This window comes from Carettochelys insculpta, chromosome 29 (assembly GCF_033958435.1).
Source record: "Carettochelys insculpta isolate YL-2023 chromosome 29, ASM3395843v1, whole genome shotgun sequence".
Classification (NCBI taxonomy): domain Eukaryota; kingdom Metazoa; phylum Chordata; order Testudines; family Carettochelyidae; genus Carettochelys; species Carettochelys insculpta.
The window spans coordinates 12,622,063-12,647,987 of record NC_134165.1 but is presented as its reverse complement, the minus strand read 5'-3'; the positions used below and the strand labels follow the sequence as shown (position 1 = coordinate 12,647,987).

At 50.2% G+C, this 25,925-nt stretch overlaps 1 protein-coding gene across 1 annotated transcript; it reads right to left on the bottom strand.

The window, feature by feature from the left end:
• Positions 1-3,177: 3,177 nt before the first annotated feature.
• KRT80 (keratin 80) lies at positions 3,178-25,396 on the bottom strand. The gene is made up of 9 exons (XM_074979980.1): positions 25,064-25,396; positions 18,186-18,400; positions 14,200-14,260; positions 12,522-12,617; positions 7,315-7,479; positions 6,730-6,855; positions 5,342-5,562; positions 4,486-4,541; positions 3,178-4,058 (listed from the first exon to the last, which is right to left on the bottom strand). The coding sequence occupies exons 1-9, from the start codon at positions 25,394-25,396 to the stop codon at positions 3,829-3,831; spliced, it is 1,503 nt and encodes a 500-aa protein (XP_074836081.1). The 3' UTR covers positions 3,178-3,828.
• Between the last annotated feature and the right edge of the window lie 529 nt (positions 25,397-25,925).

The window sequence follows — 25,925 nt, the reverse complement described above, 5'->3', positions numbered from 1 at the left end:
TGAGTCCGCCCTGTGACCCTGTCTGCAGCTGTGCCTGGCACCCTTATTTCGATGTGTGCTACTTTGGCGTGTAGACGTGCCCTCGCAGCGCCTATTTCGATGTGGTGCCGCGCAACGTCGAAGTTGAACATTGACGTTGCCAGCCCTGGAGGACGTGTAGACGTTATTCATCGAAATAGCCTATTTCGATGTTGGCTTCACGTGTAGACGTAGCCCAGGAGTGACTGGCACAGGGACAGCTCATTACCAGCTCAGGAATGTGCCTTTGTGCTTGCCCTTAACTGCAGCGCTACCAGTTCATTAATTACCAGGTTATTGTTAGTATCTGAGGCAGGGAGACGGTCTGACCCATGGATTACTTCCACCCTAGTTAAGATTCCTCCCATGCATATCATTTCTTCAGCTGCACTTGCAAGCAGTTTGTCTTCAGCTAGGCGCCAGATATATGTATTCCTGCATCACCTTCGACAAGTCATTTAGGTGCAGAACTGCAGAAGTATATAGGATTTGGGCTTTAGCCTCCCTGTGTATGTCCACACCATGCAAAGAAACACTCAAGGGTAGCCATCTTGACAGGTCTTGGTCTTACTTGTCTGGCTACAGGCTGTAACACTGGGGTGTAGACATTTGGGTTCTGGCTGGAGCCTGGGCTTTGGGTCCCACCTCCCCTATCACAGTGACCCAAAAATCTACATCGCAACTAAAAGGCCCTGGAACATAAGCCAGAGTCAGCTGTTCGGGGCCAGTTGTGGGTATTCCAGGGAAGCGTGGCCAGTCTGTCACTGTCCTCTCTGTAGAACAGGGACAAGTGCCTTGCTTTGCTCGTCTTTTCAGACATCATGGAACCGTCTTTCTTTCCAGGGATGTGGTAGAACAACAGGTTAAAGACTTTTTAGAAAAGCTGGACGTGCACACGTCTACAGGGCTGGATCTAATGTATCTGAGGGTGCTGAGGGAGTTGGCTGATGTGACTGCAGGGCCATTATCTTTTGAAACTTGTGGGGATTGGAAGAGGGCCTGGACAATGGGAAAAAGGCAAAGCTAGAGCAAACCTTTAAAAAAGGAAAGAAGGAGGCGCTGGGGAGATACAGACCAGTCAGCTTCACCTCAATCCCTGAAAAATCATGGAGCAGGTTCTCTGGGAATCCATTTTGAAACCCATGGAGGACAACATAGGATTTGCTTGAGTCTGTGCATGGAGGAAACAAATATATACACTCGACCAGATCCTCAGCTGGCATACGTTTAGGATGGCTCCACTGACTTCAGTGGGACGATGCTGATTTACACCGGCTGCGGATCTAGCTAACTAAGCTCAAAGCACCATCGTAAGTTATGAAAAATACCTATGATGTTGATGCGTTTCTTTCAGTGACAACCAATGAATATCTCAGAACAAATAACAGCTGTCCTACCCCGCCATGGACGCTTGCCTTTGACTGTCGCCTGGGTTTTTCATTGCCTCCAGGAGCTCTGAGGATGACACTGTGTAGGGCTGGAACTGATGACCTCTTGAGGTCCCTTCCAGTTACAGCCTTCGATGATTCTATGCTTCACCCTTGCACAGAAGGTGTTGTGTTTACTGCAAGCCCTGATTAACTGACCCTTGAATGGTGTTCCCCATCTTGTGCTGCGTCTCTGCCAAAGGGTGTGGAGGGCAGTATTGCGAGCGTATGTCACAGCCAGTGTGCCTTGGGGTTTGCTGTGGCAATTTCATGAGCACCCCACCGCGCAACGTGATGAATTCTTCTCTCTCTAAAAAAATCAATGGGGGTGGCAGCAAATAATAAAGGGGGATTTGACACTTTGCAGAATGGGGCTCCTGGACCCACCATGAGCAGCCAGTAAAAGTCACCCCTCTAACTTTTATTGAGTACTGGTGAGGCCACATTTGGAGTCTTGTGTCCAGTTTGGAAACAAAATGGATGCATTGGAGAGGGTCCAGTGCAGGACAACCAAAATGATTAGGGGGCTGGAGCACATGACCTACAAGGAGAGGCTGAGGGATTTGGACTTACTTAGTTTGTAGAAGGGAAGAGTGAGAGGCTATTTGATAGCAGCCTTCAACTTCCTGCAGGGGGGTTCTATAGAGGATGGAGAGAGGCTGTTCTCAGTAGTGATGGATGGCAGAACAAGGACCAATGGTCTCACGTTCGAGAGGGAGAGGTCTAGTTTGGATATTAGGAAAAACTATTTCACCAGGAGGGTGGTGAATCACTGGACTGCGTTACTGAGGCTACGTTTACATATCCCCCACTCTTTCGGAAGGGGTATGTAAATGAAATGGATCAAAAATGCTAATGATGTGTTTGTATGAATATTCAGCACCTCATTTGCATAATGGCAGCCACCCAGAGCATCAAAATTGCTGCTTTTGAATTGCAAACCAACCATGTAGACAGGGTTCCTTTCAAAGGAAACCCTGACTTTGAAAGCACCCTTCTTCCCCCCCAAAATGTGTAGATGTAGCTTGAGAGAAGTGGTGGAATCTCCATTGCTCAAGGACTTTAAATCCTAGCTTTACAAAATCTTGGCTGGGATGATTTAGGTGGGGGTAATCCTGCTTTGGGCAGGGGTCTGGACTTGATGACCTCCTGAGGTCCCTTCCAGCCCTAGGATTCTATGACACTGTTCAACTGAGAAAAGTGTACCTACCCTCTCATCTGACAGAAATGGTAAAAAATGATCTTTGATTTCTAAACTGGGACATTATCAGGCAACTCAGAGAAGGGTACTTGCAAACTGGGTCTCTTAAGATCTACATTACACTAGTATAAATGTGCCGTTTAAATTTTTGGCATTGTTCCGGGTTTATGCAAATGGAAATGAGCTTAAAGACAGGCCTTAACGCCAATGAACCTGGTGAAGCAAACCTGTTTTTAGATCGCTGTAACTGAGATCAGAATCTGGACCCAACTCCTTTGAAGTCAGTGGCATTGTTCTGCATTTACATCAGTGTTTCTGAGATCAGAATCTGGGGCATGATTATTTTATTTTTAAAGGAATACCTTTGAGATAGAATCCTCTCCAGCAGTAGGAAAAAGCCTTTGATTGAGGATTCTGGGATCCTGCAACAATTTTTCCCGAGCTGCTGTCATCAAATACGGACTCTGCAAACATGCTTGGCTGAGAACATTTGCAGGCATCATATCAGCGGCTCGTTAAAGAGACCTGAGCACCACTTGATGGTTAAAACCACAGGCAATGAACATAAATCCACACACACCCAAAAATGAAAGCAGGAAGCCTTTTTCTAACAGTGGTAAAATGATTAATAATACTTGGCTCTTATCTAGCACTTTTCGTCCATAGATCTCAAACCGTTCTGCAAAGGAGATTAACAGCATTGGCCTCATTTCATAGATGGGGAAACTGAGGCAGGTAAAAAGAAATGGTTTACTCAGCCATATCAGGAATAGAATCCAGGCTTCCTGAGTCCAGGGTGCTACCCACTCGGCAGCCCCATGTCAGCTCCCACTATGCTGCTATTAGCCTTCAGTTGGCCATTGTTGAACCCTAAGTAACAACACGATCCTCTTTTGCAAAGCTTTCTAGCTGAACACAGGCCAGGAATGAATTAAACATTACGAGCCCCACCACAAAGAAGAGTTTGCTGGGGCTGGCATGAGAATTGGATATGTTCTAAGAGCTTTTTCCCAGGATGGGGGCCCTGCTTCTAACCAGTAATGGAAATGGAACGTGTAAAGGGACTGCTGGCAGGAACTGGTTTGAAGTTGATTACTATTCTTGGCCCCTAAGGCACTGGCAAGAATTGGGCTTCTGGAGAAGACATTCTGGTCTTGTTTGGCTGCAGCTGCCAGCAGATACCTATTCCACCAGGGTCGATTCCTTCTGGGGGTGGTCTTCAGCAGACAACAAGCAACGTTTCAGACAGGCGTCAGGCTGGGATTCTACACCACGACTTGCCGAGTTTCCACGCTGGCTCCAGGCAGGGATGGCCTCCTCTGCGGCCCTGTTTCGGGTCACCCTGGCAGTGGAATTGCCCTGCGCTTGAGAAACCAGCTTAGAACATCCTGAGATGCTGGAGATGGATGAAACTGCAGGGGAAGGAGAGGACACATGTGGCCAAGGGTTTATTTTTCCTACAGCTGCTGCCCAGGGTGATGTACGGGGTTCACCAGAGGGTACATACCCCCGGTGCTGTGGGTAGCGTGGGGAAACTAGTGTGGGGTGATGGACCAGACCCATGATAGACCTCTGGGCTTCGTTGCTTGGGGGAGAGGCAGACGGGGGGTGAAGAAGCAAGGAGGGAGCAGGGGAGGGAGGATACAGGAACTGGGTGAAGCAGGGGTGGGAAGAGACGGGGAGGGCCTGGGGTGGAGGGGGAATTTTCCCAGCCGTCCCCCAGGTTAGGAGTGGCATGGGGAGGAGTTAGGTGGGGGAGGTTGGTCATCTAGCCAGTGCTCCCTCCCCATGTCCCTCCCTGGCTGCAGCACTGAGCAAGCAAGGGTAAGAAATGCTTACCGTGCCTCGGTCTGGAGCAGATGCTTCTGACGACTGTGGCTGTCGGTGACTCCATGCTGGAAAGATGAAGACAGCCATTGAGATGCCAAGGAATGCAGAGGGGTTTTGGATCCTTGCACAAGCCACTGCCCCCGCAAACCACGTTACACCCATGCACCGGGACCCAAATGGCCTCAGGGAGGTTCCCGATCTGCCAGCTGCCCACGTTCCCCCTTTCAGATCCACTAGCTGCCTGCAGACTCCTAGTTTTCACATCACTGCTACTCTGTGTGTCCTAAATATTTAGCCTTCTGTCCACATTCCACTCTTCTGTCCAGATATAGTGCGACGTACAACCCCCTCCCCGCCAAGTTCTGAGCTTAATTAGGCAGGGTGGTTGCTTGGCAGCTGACCCTGCGCTGTGTGGTGATTGGAGGTCAGGTCTGTCCACGTTAACATCTCTGTGTCTCTGACTCCTTGTTGGTACATCACCAAATCAACTGACTCCTGGATTTCATAGAACAAGTTCTCACTGAGTTTTAAAGCTTCATCTGCGTAGCCTATGAGGAAGATGTCCTAAATAAAATTACGAACAACACCCACCACTGCCCCAGTGTTGCCTCTAATTCATATCCATCCATGGGTGGAATAAATTTTGTTATGTGCCCCGAGGCTTGAGTGGATGTGCACCACCCATAGAAACACACGCTGCTGGCTGGGGGCGCTCTGCTAATCAGTTGGGTAGCGCCTGGATCTCTCCTGGGTGAACTCCCATGTGCTCAGCTTACAGGGAATGCTGGTTCAAAGGAAACAGCCTCAGGCCTTTAAAAATTGGGTGTCTGGCTTTCTCCCCCACACCCCCTTCGGTCCAACTCACTTGCTTTCCTCCCCTTCCACCAGCTTCCGGTAGGTGAGGATTTCCACATCCAGGGCCAGCTTGACATTCATCAGCTCCTGGTACTCCTTCAACAAGTAAGCCATGTCGGCCTTGTCTTTCAGCAAAGCCTGCTGGAGCTCAGCCAGCTTGGCCTTTGCATCCTGAAGCGCCAGTTGGCCGGTTTCCCCAGCTTCTTTGATGCCCCTTTCCAAATGCAGGCACTGGGGTGGCAGAGGGGTGGGGGAGAGCGCCGTTACGTGGGGGCAGAGCCGGATGAGCAGCCTCCCCACCCCTCCCTTCCTGGCATGCCTGCCCCAACTCCCTGCATGGCCTTCTTCAGCCTAAGTTGGTCTCTGGGGGCTTTTCCGTCTCAGGAGTAAACGAGAAGGTCTAGCAGTGGCTGGGTAGATGTGGGTCTGCTTGTGGGGGACCCCCAACACACCAGGAACAGCGGGACAGGCCACTGGCCACTGGCTGGTTCCTCCAAGGACTTTTCTCCTCTATAAACCTCCCTTCACCATCATACATCCCCTCTCCTCTCCCTTTCGCCCCCTGCCCAGCACCTTCCCTCGTAACACACCTTCCTCCCCCTCCACCCAGAGCCTTCTCTCATACCATCCCAGCCCCGCTCTGCCCCCCCAGCTCTGCCCCTCCCCTCCCCATCACACATACCCACTCCTCCGCTCCCTCTGTGACTCTACCCCAACCCCCACGCCACCCTCCCCACCCCACTCTCCTCGCTGCCGCCAGTCTTTGGCACATCACCCTCACTCTCTGCCTCCGTTTTCCCGCTTGCTTTAGGCTCTTGAGACCACGAGATCTTTGGGGCAGGGGTTGTCTCCCATGGTGTGTCAATGGATCGGTCTACCCAGCAAAGTTAGTTCGAAAAAACCAACCAAGCATCTACAGAACGCAACTGCGAGTCCAAAATAATTTCCTAGTAGCGGCTGGCTTATTTCGAAATTGGCAAACCTCAGTCTGCGAGGAACAGGGCTTATTTCGAAACCAGCCGTAGTGTGTCCGATGGCTCTATTTCGAAACAGGCTCTGTGTGTGTAGATGCTGAATACGGAAATACCTAAGTGCTATTTTGAAATGCATTTTTGTAGGCGGCAGCGTTATTTTGAAATAAGCTGTTCGGGAATAATTCTTCCGGAATAGCTTATTTGGAAATAAGACTGCTGTGTGATGAGGCCCTGATCTCCCTTGAGGCCTATAAATGAAGGAATAATATACAGAGACTAAGAGGTGCCCTCTGGCCCCTGGCAAACTCGTCCCGAGGGGGAAATGAGAGGCATTCATAGGAAGCTGGCTCTGGCCTGGGGGTGGCTGCCATTTCTCTCATCACAAGTGCCCATGGCTCCCTGTCTCCCACGGTGCAGACCTCACCTGGCTCTGCAGGCACACGATGCAGGACCTCAGCTTCTGAATGCGTATGTTCAGCTCTGCAATCTCCCGCCGGCTGCTGAAGAGGTGGTCCTTGTATGCAGCTGAGTGGGCGGCCCCTTTGCTCAGCTGCAGGGAAGAGTTCAGACCTGGTCACCCCCTCCCTGCCTTGCACCAATGCCAGGGAGCTGGTGTAACCGCCAACAGGCAGAACAGAACCATGGACACCTGGAGCTGAGCATGAGCCTCTACAATGGGGGTCAGCAACCTTACCCAGTAGGTGTGTGGGCTACTCTGGCCCTGGTGGATGCTGGGGACAGACACCCCACTGGGGAAAACAGAGTGATCGCATCCATGGAACTGGAGGGTGACACCACACTGGGACCTCCTGCCTTTTTCCTGTGCCTTTTTCCTCCTGATCCTTCCCCTTCTCGTCTCTCTTCTCTCTCCCATCCCTTCCTCACTCACCCCCCAGTCTCCTTCTCTTCCCTCCACCTCTCACCACATCCCACAGTTCCTCGGGAGATGCTCCCCCAAGCCCTGCTTCCTCTGCACCAGTGTGTGGTGCCTCCCAGGCTAATTGAGTACCTTCCTCCAAGTCTGGCCTTCTGCTTCTTCCCAGCTCCTGAAAGCCAGAGCTTCATACTGCGCCCTCACTTCCTCCACGATGCAGCTCAGGTCAAGGCTGCAGCGGTTATCGATCCCCATAACGACGGACATGTCCTTGATGTCATCCAGCAGCACCTGGAGCTCCTACGTTGCAGTCGGGGAGAGAACACGTAGGAAGAAAGGTTACCAGCAGCAGGGCCTGGCCAGCCCAATCCCTCTCACACACAGATGGGAGGAGGGAAGCTTTCCCAAGTCAGCGCTGTTTTACCAGGCCCTCGATGGAGTGATTTGACTTGGATGTCCTGCTTAATTCAACCACCCCGCAAGGTTTGGGCTGGGGCTCAGAATAATAACTCTGGGTTTGGCCATTACTCAGATTTCAAAGTCCCCAGATCCTGGGCAACATTCTGTCCTCGTGTTGCACAAGAGCACTAGTCGATTTGGCAAGAGTCTGTGGCCAGGCTCCAATGGCGGGAAGTCATCTGAGAGCGGTGGAACTCTCTGCCACAGGATGCTGTGGAGGCCACAAGCCATGCTCCCTGTAAGCTGGGTGCTTGGGCGGCCACCCAGGAGAGAATCAAATGCCTTCCAGCTGATTATCAGAGAGCCCTCTGACATCCACAGCAGGCGGCCTGTTTCTATTGGTGGTGCACATCCACACAGGTGTCGGTGCACATAACAAAATTTATTCCACTCATGAATGGAAGGAAATAGGAGGAACCCTGCTCCTGACTCTGAGGTGTTTGTTCTAGATGACCCGTGATGGGAGGAAGTTACAATGAATGCAGCGAAGGCTCAGCAAATCTACAAAGACACCCTTATCCGGACTAGGAAACCGTGCTCCTGTGCCCTTTGTACTCAGACAAGACCAGACCTGATGGCATTGTAAGCTAGTGGAATGCCTGATGGTCCCCTTTCACTCTGCTTGTCAGGTCTCATTCTCCTGTGACTGGGGTGGAACACAAGTGGCTTACTCCTGATTTAGCCCGTTAAAATAAATCTCTGTGTTTTCACCTTTCCCTAGCCATCCATGTTCTTTCTCTTCACGCTTCCTTGGCTCTTTGTAGCCAGGATTTTGTTAGAAAATAGGGTAGGGGTAGAAGTTCTCCCTGTCAGGGAAAACAAAAAATGCAACTGGGCTGGATGGTTCCTTTGTTGCTGTGACAAACTTTTTTCTGTGGAACAGGATTTTTAAGCGCATTACTTCATAGCGGCTTAATCCCCAGGGCTTGTTAGAGGAAAGGTTAATACGGGAGAATGCACGTAAATTTCACATGCTGGAGCAGTTTCCATGCACAAAGGGCCTGATCCTGTTCCCTCTCATGCCAGTATAAATCAGGCGTCACTCAAGGGTGTACTGGTGACCACGAGGTTTCTGAGTGTTCACAGAATCAGGCAAGTGAAACAGATGCAAGAGCAAAATCATGCTCAAAAACTTTTCTTCCAATGCCCCAATGACGCAAGCCATTTCAAATGAAAACTAGGGGAAGTTGAAAAATGGGGATTTTTTCATGTTTTATTTGCACGGGGGGGGGCATGGATTTTCCTATTTGACAACTCAACTTGAAAGGTAAGTTTTTCATTCTGAAAAGAACCATTTTTTTCCCCAACTCCCCCTTCTCTAGCCAACACAAAAAAGCAATCATCTCGCATTTTAAAGACTAACAGGGGCTTACAGGGGCTCTAGTCCAAAATGGGCTCTATTGTGTGTAGACACACTATTTGGGAATAAGTTTTGATTATTCCAGGGCTTCGCTGTCGCGTAGGGCTACATCTACACCAGAGAGTTTTTTCGACAAAACTCACCACACGTCCACACACGAAATGTAACACTTCTGCCAGCTGTGTTCTGCCTCTCCTTGGCAGTTTCTGTTCACAAAAAAGCCATGTGGACACTTTGGGGGTGGGGGGGGCGGTGTCTGTGTGCGCAGACAGACCATATTTATGGTTCACCCGGCAGCCTGTTTGCTGAGCTTCCGGTTGGCCGTTCTGTCAGGAGAGCGGCTGGGCGGTCTGACCGCTCTCTGTTAACAGAGCAGATTGCTCCTTCAATCCACTTTTGTGTGTGGATGTGATCTTTTGACAGAAGTTTTGCCGTAAGATCTTTTGTTGACAGATTGCTGTAGCGTAGATGTAGCCTAGCTGCATTATTCTGGAATAGTACATGCAGAAGCTATTCTGGAGTAACTTTGCTGTGTACACATATTCTTATAGAGCCCTTCCCTTCAACCTCTTGCCAGAGGAGAAAGGTTTGTTCCCTTGGCCCTGGCAGCTTTGGAAAACAGGAGACAAAGAGAGAGTCCCTGGAACAAGACCCTTCATGTCAAATAGCTCCTCAATTGTTCCTTGGTAAGTGGCTTAACCTGAAAACAGGCTGAGTCACTGGAAGGGTCCAAGACTGTGTAATTTCTTTGCTCTAAGGGTAGAACTAAAACGTAACAGGTTGCCAAAGTCAATAGAGTGAGTCCTATCAGAAATTAATTCAAGAGGAGTTAGGAACATGTGTGGATTGTGAGGGGAGCGTACAGCTGGGTCATGGGATGCCGCACATAGTGACAGCTCCCTCTGGTCTCTATCATATCCTTTTCCAGTTCAGCCGGTGCTGGGGGACACTGTGGGCCAGAACTCCTATTGCCCAGGGGCTTGTAACGTCATTCAGGAGGCAGCATGGGCTAGTGGCTAGGGCAGAGGAATAACTCTCCAGCAACCTGGGTTTTAGTCGCAGTGCAAGGCTGGGTGACCGGTGCCTCAGTTTCCCCAGCTCTAAAACAGGGCTAATTATGCTGGCCTCCTTTGTAAAGCACTGGGAGGTTTACTATTGAAAAGTGACAGGTACTATTATAATTACTCCTGAGCTGGAGTGGGGAGAGGGGCCCCACCAAATATATCAGGTCACCTTTTCCACTTGCACGTTGCGGTGGTCCACGAGGCACCATGCCACGGAGATCATTCTGTGAGCATTTTCTGTGTCAATTCATTGACACGGGAACTGTGGCTCTGACCTTCCTTCCAGGAGGGGGTGGGGGGGGTGCGCCAGCCCTGGTTTTGCCCCAAGGCTCTGCCCCACTTCACTTTTCCCTCTCTCCATCTATGCTCCGCCCCCTCCCCAAGACTGTTCCCTCTACTGAGTGCCTTGGCTCCGCCTCTTCCTGCCCTCATTCTGAGCCCGCCCTGCCCCACCCCCCAGTGCCTCCCACCTGCTGCTGAGCAGCTGATTGGTGGGTGACTGGTGGGCGCAAAGGGAGCATTGAACCGTTTTTTTTTTTCTGTCGATGCTCCAGCCTCGGAGCGCCCATGGAGTTGGTGCCTGCGCGTCCTGGGGCGAGGTTGAAATTGTCTCAGCAGGCTTCTGAATGGGACGGTGAGGCCTGTTCCTTGGAGAGCTGCTTGTTCTGGGTGCCTCGGAGGGAGTTTAAACAGGGTTAGGCTGCACCCCTCGTGTTATGACACCCTAAGGGAGCTGCGGATAAAGGAACCGGTGCAGGATTCCCTCCAGATCCCAGCTGAAGACACATACATGCCCTGCAGCCCTGGGCCTCTAATTTCACCCTCGCTAGTTTCACTGCAGAGGCTACTATTTTTTTTTTGTTTTGTTTTTTTTTAATGTGCCTTAATCCCCTTTCTTTTAGCTGCATCCGTGCTGGGATAAAGGAGCTGCAGGCACAGCCATGCCTGACTTGGATCAGCTAACTGGGGCTGCAGGACGATAGAATTGCAGCGTAGGATTTCCACCTTGGGCTGGAGCCAGGCTCTCAGAGCCAGGGAAGAAGGAAGCAGGGCCATCATGTGGGGGGCAGGGCCAGGACAACCCCCACCTCCCCCAGTGCCCCAGGCATGGGACCCTGGGCCGTTCTCCCTGTACAGCTGGCTCTGCTCCTTCCCTGCTTTGCCCCCACCCTGACCCTTGGCCCCCTCCCTGATCAGCCTGGCCAGGAGTAACCTGGGGCAGGGGGTGGGTGGTGGACGGCTCCCTGTGCCTTTCCGGCACGCTAAGCCCTGCTTCTCCATGGGCGGCTGGAGGCCGTGATGAGTGCAGGCACGAGAGGCCGGGGGAGGTGACCCCCTGCGACTGCTGCCAGCTGCCCCCACCTCCTGTCCCTGGTAATCCTACCCCTCCCATTCATGGGACGGCTGGGGCGGCTGCCATGGGGCCCCCAAAAGCTCAGGACCTGGGGTGGCTGCCTCACCTCTTCCTATGGATGGGCTGGCTCTGGGTGAAGGGGGTCAGAGCCCCAGCTCCAGCCAAAGATGGACCAGCTACACTGCACTTGTTAGTCCAGGAGCCTGAGTTTGTGGACCCGGGTTCTCAAACCAGGTAGCCTGAGTTATTTAGTGCCGTGTAGCTGTACCCAGAGGGGTTGGTTGTTCTAGTCTCTGGGCCAGAATTTGGTCTCTCTAAGGGGGGTGTAAATGTGGAATGACCCCAGTGAAAGAGGGGGGGCCAACTTCTGCTTCAGCGGAAATCAGGAACAAGGCTCCTGTGCAGCACCCTAAGCACATTCTAAAGTGCGACAAAATTCACACAGACCATTGCACATGCTTCCACGGCTTGGTTGAATCGGGGCCTACCTCAGCGGAGTTAGACTGCTCCACCTTCGGTGAGAGGAGAAATGAGATGTATGGGAGTTACTTTGGGTTCACACCAGCCTAACTAAGAGCCGAACCTGACCCTGTGAGGTTGCTGAAGGTGGTGTCTCACTGGCATGTCCTTGTGGAGAGGGCGGGAACCCTGAGATACCAGGACACTGACCGCCAGCTTGACCATTCAGGGTCATCTGTTCCCTGGTTGGGGAAGGGGGAAATTACAGAAGACGGTCAAGAGACTTTGGCAGCCCATCAAAGGTAGACTCCAGGGAAATAATGGGTAATGTAGGCTGGTGACGGGGCTGCTTGTTCATGTCCTTTATTTTTTCATTTGTTTTTTATTTTAAATGCCTTCATCTCGCCCAGCAAATTCACTCATGTGGAACTGAAATCTTTTTTTTTTTTTTTTAAATTTCTTCTTTTTTTATTGGCATTTTTCCTCCCCCAAACCAACAATTCTGCACCAGGGACACAAACTCACCTGATGTTTCAGAGCTGCTGATTCTGCAGTTTTCCACCAGAAAATAAGTTTTTGGCTGAAAAATCCCACCCGCCCTGGCTCAGGAACCTCTTAAGGATCTGTTCTCATCGGTGCTTCTTACCTGCTCGTATACAGTTTTCTTTAACTCCAGCACCTCGCGGAGCCACTGCAGTTTTACCTCCAGCTCGGTTCTATGAATGGAACTGGCATCTAAATCCTATAGAACAAAGAAGACGTATCAGCACTGTTCACCAATGGTCAGTACGTTGGGCTCCAATCTGTGAGAGATCATCCCCGTGGTGCACCATTTACCCAGGGTATATCTTTGCTATCTGAAAGATTGACCCGGTTAGGGTCCATCTTCCAGGGTTTGATTCTGTGCGCCTTATAGGACCACACAAAACTGAACTCTTGAGGTCAGCCGTCGATCCCTGTACTCCTCAACATTGCGAGGAGTAAGGGAGGTCGAGGGGAGAGTTTCCCCTGTCGACCTCCCTCCGTGAGGACAGCCAGGTAAGCCGATTGTAGGGAAGTCGATTTCAGCCATGCAACCGCTGTAGCTGGAATTGCGTATCTACTATCAACCGAAAAGGTCTAGTGTGGACTTGGCCCCCGTCACGGGAGAAAGCAATGTCCTGTGGGGATGGTATCCATCCATTCTGCAGGTGGCAGGCAGTGTTCCCTGGAAGCTGAGTGCTTGGACGGCCACCCAGGAGGGATTCAAAGGCCTCCGCAGAGGACTAGCTGAGCGCCCACAGCTGGCAACGTGTGTTTCTACTGGTGGCACACATCTGCACGGACTTCGGTGCAACATTTATTCCACGTATGGATGGAAAAAATTAGCAGGCAGGGGGTAGTTCAGGGTCCAAGAATGTGCTAGGTGGTCTCCCTGTGGTTCCTGTTCCCAGCGGGCTCTGCTGGCCACAGGGCGGCTCTTGCTGGCTTGGGGAGCTCTTACTGGCTGGCCCCGGCAGGAGCAAAGGGGGTTGGGAGCTGAAGAGCCACTTCAACCTGAGACACCAGCAGTAGACAAGGGAACACTGCTCCATGGCAGCAGAGGGAGCAGTCCCTGTCCGGTCCTGCCTGGCTTCCCACCTGCGACCTGGCCGGGGGCCAGGAGAGCGGGAGAGGGTGGGGTTGGGTGTGTGGAGCTGCCTCCGGGACTGTGAAGCTCTTCAGGAGGGAGCGCCAGGGCTTGGGGCTCTAGCATTCTGCCCTGCGAGCAGGACCACCCGGGGAGCCAGCAACCAGGGCCTCAGCCCCATGTTGGATACAATGGACCTGGGCCATCGCAACTACTCTTCTGCATATAAAATCAGGGCCAGCTTTTGGCAAGGAGGTCTATTGCCGGGCGCCATGGGGGAGGGACCCTGTGATGCTAAGTATCAGAGAGGCAGACGTGTTACTCTGTATCGTCAGAGACAACGAGGAGTCCTGTGGCACCTTACAGGCTAACAGATGTTTTGGAGCGTAAGCTTTGGTGGGCAAAAACCTGCTTCGTCAGACGCAAGCTAAGATGTGAAGCTAAGCTGCTCGGGCTTTGCTTTTGGCCCTGGGTGGCTGGTCTCAGGGCCCCTGGCTTCAACCCCATGTGGTGGGACTTAACGCTTTCTAACTCGGGCCCCAGCAAGCCTAACACTGGCTCTGCTTGTGGCCCCTTAGCAGGCCCCGAACCTCCAGCTGAGAACCTCAGCACTCGTCAACTTTTCCACTATGGGGGCATCTTCTCTGTAGATAGGCAGAGACAGGCATCCAGACCTGTGAACAGCTGTGACTGTGAATTATCGGTGGCCTCTGACCTTTTTCAGCTCCGTGAAGGTGAATTCCAGGCCACTGCGTTTCTGTAGCTCCTCTTCGTACCTAGGGAGAGAGAAGAGACAATGATGCCCAGAAAGCGCCTAATACAAACAGCCAAACGGCGGGTGGGGAAGGGGCTGCTGCAACATCAGTAGAGGAGGTAGGAAGAGAACATGTGTCTTTTGAACCCTTGGCCAATGGAAATCCCTGGACCATCTGACATAAAGAGGTGCAAATTTCCCATTTTCCTCTCCAAAGGAGAACAATTCAACCCACCCCACGCTGCCTTCAACTTCCCTGGAGCAGGAAAGATGAAGAAAATTATGACAACCCTTGGTATTAAGAGAACCTTCAAACATAGTTTGCAAAGGGCGAATAAATGCTTAAGAGACGTTTTAAGACAACAGTAATCTACTGATATCATAGAACCACAGAACACTAGAACTGGAAGGGCCCTTGAGAGGTTACCAAGTCCAGTCCCCTTCCCTCATGGCTCATCCCCGATAGACACCTGTCCAACCTGCTCTTAAATATCTCCAGTGATGGAGATTCCGCAAGGTCCCTAGGCAATTTATTCCAGCGTATAAGCACCATGAAAGTTAGGAAGTTTTTCCTAATGTCCAACCTAAATCTCCCTTGCTGCAATTTAAGCCCATTGCTTCTTGCCCTAATGTCAGAGCTCAAGGAGAATATTTTTTCTCCCTCCTCCTTGTAACACCATTTTGGGTACTTGAAAGCTGTTCTCATGTCCTCTCTCAGTCTTCTCTTTTCCAAACTAAATAAACACAGTTCTTTCAATTGTCCTTCATAGGTCATGTTTACTAGACCTTTAATCATTCTTGTTGCTAGACCTTCTCCAATTTCTCCACCTCTTTCCTGAAATGTGCTACCCAAAACTGGACACAATACTCCAGTGGGGGCCTAATCAGTGCAGAGTAGAGAGATCCCAGGAGACATTCAGGTGTTGCCCAGCTGGTTAGTAGAGCGCCCACAGCTGGCAGTATGTATTTTTATTTTTGGTGCACATCCATCCGCACAGGCTGCGGCGCACATAACAAAATTGATTCCGTGCCTGGACGGAAAAAAATTAGTGGGAACTCTGATCCCAAGCAAGCATAAACCTTGGAAAGAAGGCAGATGTCTATGGCAACAGATCAACAGTTGTTGTCCTGAGTGATAACTAATCATTCATAATAATCATTTGCATTGTTGTAAGAGTGTCGGTTGCAGCCTCTTGTGCTAGGAGCTGTACAAACACAGCAGATGGTCCCTGCCCCAGATAGCTTAAAGTAGTGTGGATCTAGGGGATGAGAACAGAGAAAAAGAACAAAACAACAGGTGATGCCATTGTTTTTGTCTCACCCTGGTATTTAATTGTTTCATCAGCCCTGACTGAGAGGCTAATTGGAGAAATGGCAGTTCTTCTGGTTTTTCTGCTCTTTAACTGGAATGTCTGACTCCCTGCCAGCCCACATGTGCTGCGCTTAATTATAGTCTGCCTCTCTCCAGCTCTGTCCTCACCCCAGACCCTGATGAAAACACTTTATGCATTACAGAGCGCTGCCATAATGTCAACTATGGAGCAAACAGCATGCCTGATGGGATGTCAGCAAGGCATCAACAGGCTCCCTCGTTTATCCAGCTTTCAGTAGCAGCCTGCCGATTTGAAGGGTCTGGGAGCAGGGAAATGACTCATGTCTCCGTCAGAAAATGTTACAATATTTCCAGACTGAATTTACTTGGTCCGTGAAAAGTTTCAACATTTTATTCTGATGCAGGACCAAACTCAACTTCAAAACATCTGCCTTTCCCCAGGCACAGAAATTCTGCTTTTTGAACTGCTCCAGCATCAGGATACCTAAATTCTAATCCTTGCTCTGCTGTTGTCTTATGGTACCACTCTGGGCCTCAGTTTTTCTAGCTGTAAAATGGGCATCATGATATTTAGCCATCTTCGTAAAGGTGCCCTGAGATATCTGAATGGTAAAAGGCAAATGTTAATATGTCACCCTGGTAAAATTTGATATAAAGAATGAACTTTTCTAAAAGCTTAAAGTTCATGCAGTTACACTGGTATAAAATTAATGTCAGTGAAAGGAGATTTAGGCACATTACTAATGAAACTATAATGAATAGATAGATAATAGTAAAGTTAATCCAGGAGTAAAGTTCCACTTTTTAAAGTACATAGACTGGGGAACAGGACATAAGGGTAGCACATTTCACGGGGGGTAGAGAGCACCCCCTGAAATTAGTGAGGCATTCATTTGCATATGCAAACAGGGCACTTGTACATGCCAAAATCCCACCTGTCTTCCTGCAAATTTGATGGCGTGTGTCCACAGATGGGAGTTATGCATGAAAAATCCACAACTAAGCCAGTGCATCTGTGCATTTCTGCTTGCACTTCGCCATGTGTGGCCCTGCTTATTTGCATGGACGGTGCCAGATCTTCAGCTGGCGCAAACCAGCCTCATTCCACAGACTTCAGCTTACACCAGATGGGTGGGGAGCTCTGGCTCTGAGACCGGTGTGTGATCAGGCCGTGAAAATTAAGAGACCTGCTTCTGCAAATTTGGCTCATAGTTTCAATGAAGGCAACTTGGCAGTGGGAACAGATTCCATTCGCACGTGGGATGTGGAAATGGATTTAATGAAGATGCTGATTTTGTGATAAGAGAGAAAAACCAAACGAGGAGGCTGCTTTTTCCCTTGGGAAGAGGCACCTCGAGGTGTTTAGGAGACTTTCAAAGCTTCGCATGGCTGCAGGCTAGGGTCAGTTTTTCCAGAAAACCCACTGGCTCCAACAGGCAGCCTGTACCCTTCTTATAGGAGTCTATTTGGACTGGCTGACCTGAATTGAAAGAACACATCTCTCTCCGCAATTCACTGATAGCAACATTTAGCAAAATGTAGTTATCACCCTCCTGGGCTGTGTGTGGTAATTGGATGTAGTTATGAACACCTATGCCCCCATAGGGGGGGGGCTCATGGGGACATGCGAAATCAAATGATCTGGGGTCGACAGTTGACCCCTGTACTCCCCATTCTCACAAGGAGTAAGGGAGGCCGACGTGACAGTTTCTCCCGGCGACCTCCCTCAGTGAGGACGGCCAGGTAAGTCGACCGTAGGTACGGCGATTCCCGCTACGCCATTGCCGTACCTGTAATTGCATAGCAATAATCAAATGTAAGGTCTAGATTGGAAACCTGGCCTAATGCAGGGAACCACAGGTTTGTGCAGACAAACCCTTTTGTCTCTGTTTCTCTCTAGAGATTTCTACTGGTCCTCACTTCTAATTTTACTAAACCAGAAAATAGTATGAGCTTTACTTTTCAGAACCTGCAATTCCTGTTGAAAGCTCATTGCCAGTGTTCGGTGTAAGCTGAGTGCTTGGGTGGCCACCCAGGAGAAATTCAGGTGCCACCCGGCTGATTAGCAGAGCACCTGCAGCCACCCACAGTGGGCAGTATGGGTTTCTATTGCGGTGCATGTCCCCACATGCCTCAGTGCACATAACAAAATTTATTCCACCCACAGGTGGGAAAAATTAGAGGGAACACGGCTCATCATCCTCAGAAAACCAGGTCCTAGATGTTCTTGAGTATGGACACCGGGAACTAAGGCCAGGTCTGTGCTAGGCATTAAAGTCGATGGTAAATATGCAAGTCTAGCTATGGCAACTGCCTAGCTAGAATCAAATTATCTGCAATTGACTCACCCTCAACCTCCCGTACCCCTCATGATACTGAGGTGTAGAGGGGTCAACTGCCGATAGTTCGATTTCATGCATCCCTACCAGGTGCACAAAATTGAACCCCGTAAGATTCACCCTGACCGGGTTGATCTGCATAACGTAGACATACCCACAGCCCATGTTATTCTCTGGGTTAACCACATTCCACCCAGTCTAACTGATCCTCAACAATAGGCTGCAAATTAATCTCTAATTTACAACCACCCCAACGAACCAGGAGAAATGCCCACCTGCTTCGGGTGCCAGCCATGGAATCCAACACTTCTGTCAACTCCACCTCCAGCCGGTCTCTCTCATGATTGACGGCCCTCATGTCTTTTTCCAGTTTGCTCATGTACTGGTCATAGAGGTGTTTAATGTCTGACTCGGAGCAACAATTGTTCTGATCTTTCAGGAAGCTCCACCGGGCCGTAAGAACCGCGTTCTGCTGCTCCAGGCCCTGGACCTGCAGGAAGGAACCCAGAGACGTTAGGAACATTGGGGGCAGAAGGGTGATATGTGCCCCTTCAGCCAACCTTCGAGCTTTTGAAACGGGGACCAGAGTTCCCTATAAGCTGAGCGCTTGGGCAGCTGCCCAGGAGAGATTCAGGTGCTGCTCAGTTGATTAGCAGAGCGCCCACAGCCGGCCGTGTGTCTTTCTCTGGTGGTGCATGCTGGCACCTGCCTTGGTGCATGTAATGAAATTTATTCCACCCTGAGATGGAAAAAATAATTAGTGTGAACAATGACCGGGACCTCCAGAGACACATGCACAAACCTTTAATGCTTGACTGACAAAAGAAGGCTCTCAGTCACAGAGGGACATTACATTGAAATATGGAGGCTTCGGATCATGTCTTTGGCAGCTTCCTCCTGGGCCCTCACTCAACCAAGTCACAGCTAATCAGCATGTCCTATTAGACACATCCACAGAAGCTGGCAGTTCAAATACCAAATTGTGAATCTTCAACTCAGAGGGTATTTCTAGGGCCCAAATTCACATGAAAAATGTGTCACGGACTTGAAAACAACAAGACGTCCTGTGGCACCTTATAGACTAACAGATATTTTGGAGCATAAGCTTTCGTGGGCAAAGACCCGCTTCGTCAGATGCATGAGTGGAGGGGTGGGTTCTTTGCCCATGAAAGCTCATGCTCCAAAATATCTGTTAAGTCTATAAGGTGCCACAGGACTTCTTGTCGTTCTCGAAGCTACAGACTAGCACAGAGACCTCTATAATACATGTCACGGACTGTGAAATCTGGTCTTTGGTGTGCTTTTTCCCTATACGAAACTGATTTCACAGGGAGAAGAGAGGCCAGCATTTCTCAAACTGGGGTCCTGAGGTTATTTTAGGGGTGGGTCGTGTGATATTTCCCTCCTTACTTCTGCAGAGCTGGGCAGCCAGAGAGTGGCAGAAGCTGACAGAGTGCCCAGCTCTGCAAGCAGCAGAGTAAAGGTGATCCAGTAAGCCCTCGATTTAATGGGCTTTGGAAATAACAGAGACTGTCCGCCAGCCTCCCCCACCACAATAAATGCTGGCGACTCATCGGAGCCGCAAGGGCTGGAGGAGCTACAGCACTGAGCGTGCTGAGAGCTGCAAGAGGTGGAAAGAGCCAGGCTGGCGTGCAGCTCCTCTCCATGTAATTGGGAGAGGGAGAGGGAGGTGTGAGGGGAAGACGGGGTAGGAGGTGGGAAAAGGAGCGGGGAGCAGAAGACAGGAGTGAGTGATGGGCTGGGAAGGTCAGTGCATCGACATACAATATAACCATTCGATTTAATGGACTTTCGGCATTAGCAGGCACCCCCCTCCCCGCTATTAGTCTGTCCAGTTGAGGGTTTGCTGTAATACCATCCTATGCCAGTCTTCCGTCCATGCTCCTGTTGGTAGTGGCTCTGCCTTCGGAGCTGGGCTTCCTGCCAGCAGCCAGGGCTCTTCCGATGCCCAGCTCTGACTGCAGCCCTGCTCCCAGCAGCAGTGCACATGTAAGGGTATTGGTATCCCAAACTCTCCAGCGATAACCTTGCAAGCAGCATTCCCTGCAAGGTCACTGAGGAAGTCTGAGGTAAAATGGGGAAAGGAACCTGGAGCTCTTGAGCCTCGGGCACATGCCCTAGTTATAGGCCCAACCACACCCCCGCCAGCTCTTTAGGGTAGGAACAGTCTCTTACCATGTCTGTGCAGCGCCTGGCACAACCGGGGCTCCCATTTTGCTAGTATACATCAGGCCCACCAATGGGGCGAAGCGCAAAGGCACCCAGCAATTTAAGAGGGTCCCAACCACCACCACAACAGTAGCAACAGCAGCTGCCAGAGCCCTGGACTGTTTAAATCACCACTGGAGTCCCGAGTGGCTCATGCTGGGTGGCGGTGAAGGGCTGGCTGGAGAGGCCCAACCCTTTTGCCTGAAGGCCCTGCCTCTTCTGAATGCCTGGAGCCAGCCCCCACACCTCATCCTGCCCAGGGGCCCACGGAAACTGACAATTCCTCGGCCCTGTTGGCCTAGCGTGGCAGCCGCAGGTACTGATCACCGTTGGTCCTAAAAGATAAATATGGACCCGATTCACTGCTGCATCCTTGCCGTGCATGCCGGTGTCACTCCACTGCGATCACAAGAGTGTCCGCGATTGTCTCTGGGGGTCTGTGGTTGTACAGCTGGTGGTACGGTGGTATCCTAGAGCCACTCCGGGCAATGCAAGACAATAAAGAGATAATAAGAGGTTGACACTGGGGCAAAAGTGGAGTAACGTGGTACGAATCAGGTTCAACGGTTTGTACTGGGAAGTGCAGTGGATGGAGCTACATGGAATCCCCATGGTGATTGCAGACTCTGCATCCTGCCCGCGTGCATGCACAACTCTTTGTACAGGCATGTAGCTGTCCGTTTTCCGCTCTTCCTTGACATGCTCCCTTTTTCACGGAGATGACCATCTGGCTCAGCGCTTCTCATTCTCCAAGGGCCTTCGTTAATTACTTAAGTGCCAGGCTCCTCTCTCCACTCGGTGCATGAAACAAATTGCTTCCAAGGCCGAAACAGAGAGGTGGCAGCGACAATGGCCTCCGAGGCTGTATAGTGGTTGTAAGTCAGCTGAGGGGGTGGCTCACCCAGGAGACACTGTGTCCTTCCACGTTAGATGCTTAGTTTGCCCCAACACTCCATTACAACCCCCAGATTCTGATCTGCCTCCTTCTTTACATTACGACGGTGTCACAATGCACCCGCTGAGATCAGTTACCAGTGTTCCCTCAAAGCTGAGCACTTGGGTAGCCACCTTGGAGAGATTCAGGTGCCATCTAGTTGGTTACCAGAGAGCCCACAGAACCCACAGCTGGCTGCATGTCTTTCTGCTGGTGGTGCACATCCACACATGCCTTTGTGAACGTAACAGAATTTGTTCTGCCCATGAATGGAAAAATGTAAAGGGAACATAGCTGGTCAGGACCTTGTTGTGGGAAGCACCATTCATCATCATGTTTCTCCCACACTTTGGAGCTCTCTTTCAAGCCTGCCTTAAAACTCTACTTTGCCGTATGTCCTACACAAAAGGTTGGCCAGCAGTTAGGCAGTTGCTTTGCTGAGATCCCTGCTGCTTGCAGCCATCTGTGGTCTCTTGCCATATATTTAAATTGGAAACGGCTTAGGTCAGGGAGTGTCTTTTTGCCCTGTGTTTGTACAGCACCTAGCACAATGGCAGCTGTTACTGTGTTACACCTAATCAATAAGGTACAGTGTGTAATGTGATGTAGCCATTACTGTTTTACACCTGTTCAATAATGTACAATACCTAGTGCAACAGGAGTCACTACGGTGTTACACCTACTCAATAATGTACACCTCCTAGCACAACAGGAGTCACTACTGTATTAGAGTGGTTCTCAAGCAGGCGTATATATATCCCTGGGGGTACACAGAGCTCTTCCAGAGGTATATTCACTCAGTATTTTTCAACCTTTTCTTTCATGAAAAAATGGACTTATTTTATGTTCTTCTACTTTTTCTATTTATCCTTTTTGCACAATCATAAGTATGATGGCAAGATTATTGCCTACTGGCAGTTTCTTGCAACCAACCAGTTACAATTAAGTTGTTTAAACAAATGTGTTGCAATGGCAGAAAAAAAGTATGTCTGCAAATTGTAGGTACTTCAGATTCTGGAGCAGAACTGAGGGAAAAAATGGAGAGAAAACTGAGGAATCAGCTAAATATAAAAATTAAAAAGAAGGGGTAGGGAGAGAGGAAGGAGGGAGAGAGAAACCTCTGGGAGGTGTAAATTAAGTGTGGTGTCTGCCCATCCCTGCAAAAATCAAAGGTGGGGAAATTGTTCTTGTAATGTGTAAGATAGTTGGGATCCTTGTTGAGTCCCAGGTGAAAGGTCTCAAACTTGCAAATGAATTCAAATTCAGATGTCTTCATTTGTAATCTGGTGTTAAAATCTCTTTGTAGTAATACACAAACCTTAAAGTCATGGATGGAGCATGCTGGTAAGTAAGAATAGGATCAGATCCCAGGGCTGCCTGGGCTAGCAGGGTCTGGTGTTGGTGACCCAGGAGGTCCATTCCAGTCCTATGTCATACAATACTGGAACTGGAAAGCACTTTGAGAGGTCATCAAGTCCAGTCTTGCAGCAGGACCAAGCACCAGCATTCTGGATGTTTATTTAACCTGCTCTTAAATATCTCCAACGATGGAGATCCCACAACCTTCCTAGGCAATTTATTCCAGTATTTAACCACCCTGACAGTTAGAAAGGTTTTCCTAATGTCCAACCAAACCTCCCTTGCTGCAATTTAAGTCCATTGCTTCTTGTCCTATCCTCAGAGGCTGAGGAGAACAATTTTTCCTCCCTCCTCCTTTGACACCTTTTAGGTACCTGAAAAACTGCTATCATGTCCCCGCTCAGCTTCTCTTCTCTAAACTAAACAAGCCCGGTTCTTCCAATCTTCCCTCATACCTCATGTTCTCTAGACCTTTGAATATTTTTGTTACTCTGGACCTTCTCCACATCTTTCCTGAAATGTGCTTTGCAGAACTGGACACAATACTCCAGCTGAGGCCTAAGCAATGCTGACTAGAGTAGAAGAATGACTTCTCCCATTCTGCATGCCTCTATTTGTTAGGCTGCCAAAAGGGGTCTTAATGGAGAACCCACTAGCCAGCTGTTATCTGCCTCTTGTCCAAACATCTGTGCGCCACATCCAAAAGAAACTGGAGCAGCCTGACTGGGACTCCTCATCCTCATGGCAGCTCCCAAAGACACATGGACATCCTAGCTGTGGATGGTCAACCTCCAGCCCAAGCAACGATCTGCTCTGGGCTTTTACTGGCCTACATGGCATTTAACTGAGGTCACGTGAAGTCCTGATAAAAAGATACTCCCTGTCCAGTAGCACAGTCACAACTGTATGTTACATTTCTCTGTCCAGGGGTTGAAAGTCACCCCTGCATAGAGGAAACGGTGGGAAATGGCCACCAGAGATATCCAGAGCCTTTGAGCTAAAGAGCCAAGCTAGGGTTGAAACAGACTCTGTCTGGATCAGGCACAGAAGAGGACCTGTAACACTCTCTGACCATCCCTAAGCACCACTTACAGCCAGTTTTGAGAGTTTAAGTAGCACTTGGGTCTCATGCTGGCCTCTCTGGACAGGGATGAGCGTCACCCTCTAGGCCTTTTAATATATATGCCAGCTTTCATTCCCAGGGGCAGCACTTGAATAAGCACAATGCATAGATCATCACATTCGCACGCTTAGGAGGCCAGCCGTGCTTGCACGGATGTTCATTTGCACATGGACATGGCAAGCAGTGCAGGTGTGATTTAAGGAGATGCTGTTGAAAACAGAAACTCTGGTACCAGCACTAGCTTTTTTTCGTTTCTGTTTAAAAATATAGTAGCATGGAATTAGCTGCCTACACAATATACTTAAGTGAAGCAATCCCTCCAGGAGATTACCATCTGTTTGTGGAGTGTAAGAGTTCTGCAGGAACCTGCCTCAGGTAGGCAAATTGTTTTGCTTTGAGAAAATCTTCCACCTTCTCCTGGATCTTAGGAGATGGAAAACTGAAGGACAGAAGGCAGCTTGCTTTGCTTGTCCAGCAATCTCGCTGACCTGCCATCACCTATCCTGTTAGTGCCTGGTTATTTTCTCTGGTTTTAGCCATAAGGGGAAAAGAATTCCAAGCAGGAGCTTTAGACTATTTTATTGATCGCTGCTGCTGCGCTGGTGCTCTGGCCACTTGATTGGCTACCAGTAGCCTTCTACCTGTGGCCCACCTGGCTTTGGTCCTGTGCAATCTTATAGGCCTGGTCTACATTAGGGATCAAAGTCAATCCTGCATACGCAATTCTAGCCACACTATTAGCGTAGCTAGAATCGATGTATCAGGATCGACTTTGTTCCCTGGAGTAGATCAGGGATCTTCATGCTCATGTCCATGTCCCTGACTGCACACGTCAGTGTGGAGTACCAGGGTCGATGGCCGAGCCCAGGAAGATCGATTTTGCTGCATCTTCACACAAGTGACAAAAATCAATCCCTGGAAGATGGATCATGGCGTGCCGCTCCTCCCCCACCCCAGTAAGACTAGACATACCCTTGTGCTCCTAGCCTCTCTGCCTGTGGCTTACCCCATATTTACTTTCATCAGTGAAAGAGTTTCCCCTTTCCCAGTGGTCAACCAGGGAAATTACTAGCCAGTGCAGATGAGCAACGTCTTGGAAGCAGTGGGTGGCAAAACTTGCCATAGTTAGCTAGTACCCATGCAAACTTTTGGTAAAATAGCCAGCATGGGAGGGAAGTACTGAACCCCTGAATGGGAAATTACCTAATATTTACAGGCAGGGAATGGTTATCCCTGCAAACCTCTCCTATCACAGGCAGATCACCGGCAAGTTTCCCTCTAATTTTCTCCATCCATGGGCGGGTTAAATTTTGTGCTGTGAACCAAGGCATGTGCGAATGTGCACCACCAATAGAAACACAGGCTGCCGGCTCTTGGTGGCTGGGGGCACTCTGCTAGTCAGCTGAATCTCTCCTGGGAGGCTGCCCAAGCACTCAGCTTACTGGGAACACAAGTCACAGCCCATCCCCTGCTGCACTCTGGTCACTAGAAGCTGGTGTTCATCTTACCTTCTTGATAAAAGATGCAAATTGGTTGTTGAGCTGCTTCATCTCCTCTTTCTCCTGCTTCTTCCTCTCCTGGAAGGCGGGGTCAACGTTTATGCGCAGCGGGGTCAAGAGATTCTTGTTGATGACGACAGACGGGCATGGGGACCGCGGGTATCTCCCCAGGCTCAAGGAGCTAAAGCTTCTGCTGGCTGCACTGACGGGGCCTTCGTATCTGGAGCCTTCATATCTGGAGCCCGTCACGACGCAGTCCCCGCTGCTCTTCTTCCACGACACCTGCCACGAGGGGAGAGAACTGCTGCTGAGGCTGCTGAAACCGTGGCTCCGGCTGGCCATCCTGGCACAGCTGGCAGTGGGGAAGGCCTCTGGGGTTAAGCTGTCCTGGAAAGAGAAGTGGTACTTCGCAGAACGTGAGCTGTTTAATTCTTGCTTCCCCTGAGCTAATGCCTCACAAACACCTGTTCTGCTATGTTCATAAACAGAAGAGGGCGTGACCACTGAGGTAATCCAGATCAACCTGTTGGCTTTTTTTTTTTTTTTCTACATTCCCTCCTTGGATCTGCAGCTGGTTTGATTCGGGAACGTGCACACAGGCCCGGGCACTCACAGGAAGATGAAATCACTCACACCCAGCTCACCACGTGCCCCAAGCTGCCCGCTGCCTCATCCTTAAATGGTGAAGACATGAAGCAGTGGCGTAAAGACCTGCCTACCTCATACAAGCTGGACCGGCCTGTCAGTAAGGTAATGGGCAATGATCCAGGAGACGGAGGCTCAGTTCCTGGCTTTCGGAGGAGAGCAGCGATAGGACGGGGCTGGCGGGAGGTACCTCCAGGGTGTAATAGGCAGGGGAGAGTAATGCCTT

Excerpts from the sequence above, each read along its gene's own strand:
- KRT80 (XM_074979980.1), bottom strand. The coding sequence starts at position 25,396 with ATGGCCAGCCGGAGCCACGGTTTCAGCAGCCTCAGCAGCAGTTCTCTC. Across the intron at positions 6,856-7,314 it reads AAGGCCAGACTTGGAGGAAG|CTGAGCAAAGGGGCCGCCCA; the intron begins GTACTCAATTAG and ends TCTTCCCTGCAG. Across the intron at positions 4,542-5,341 it reads GTGGAAGGGGAGGAAAGCAA|CATGGAGTCACCGACAGCCA; the intron begins GTGAGTTGGACC and ends TCATCTTTCCAG.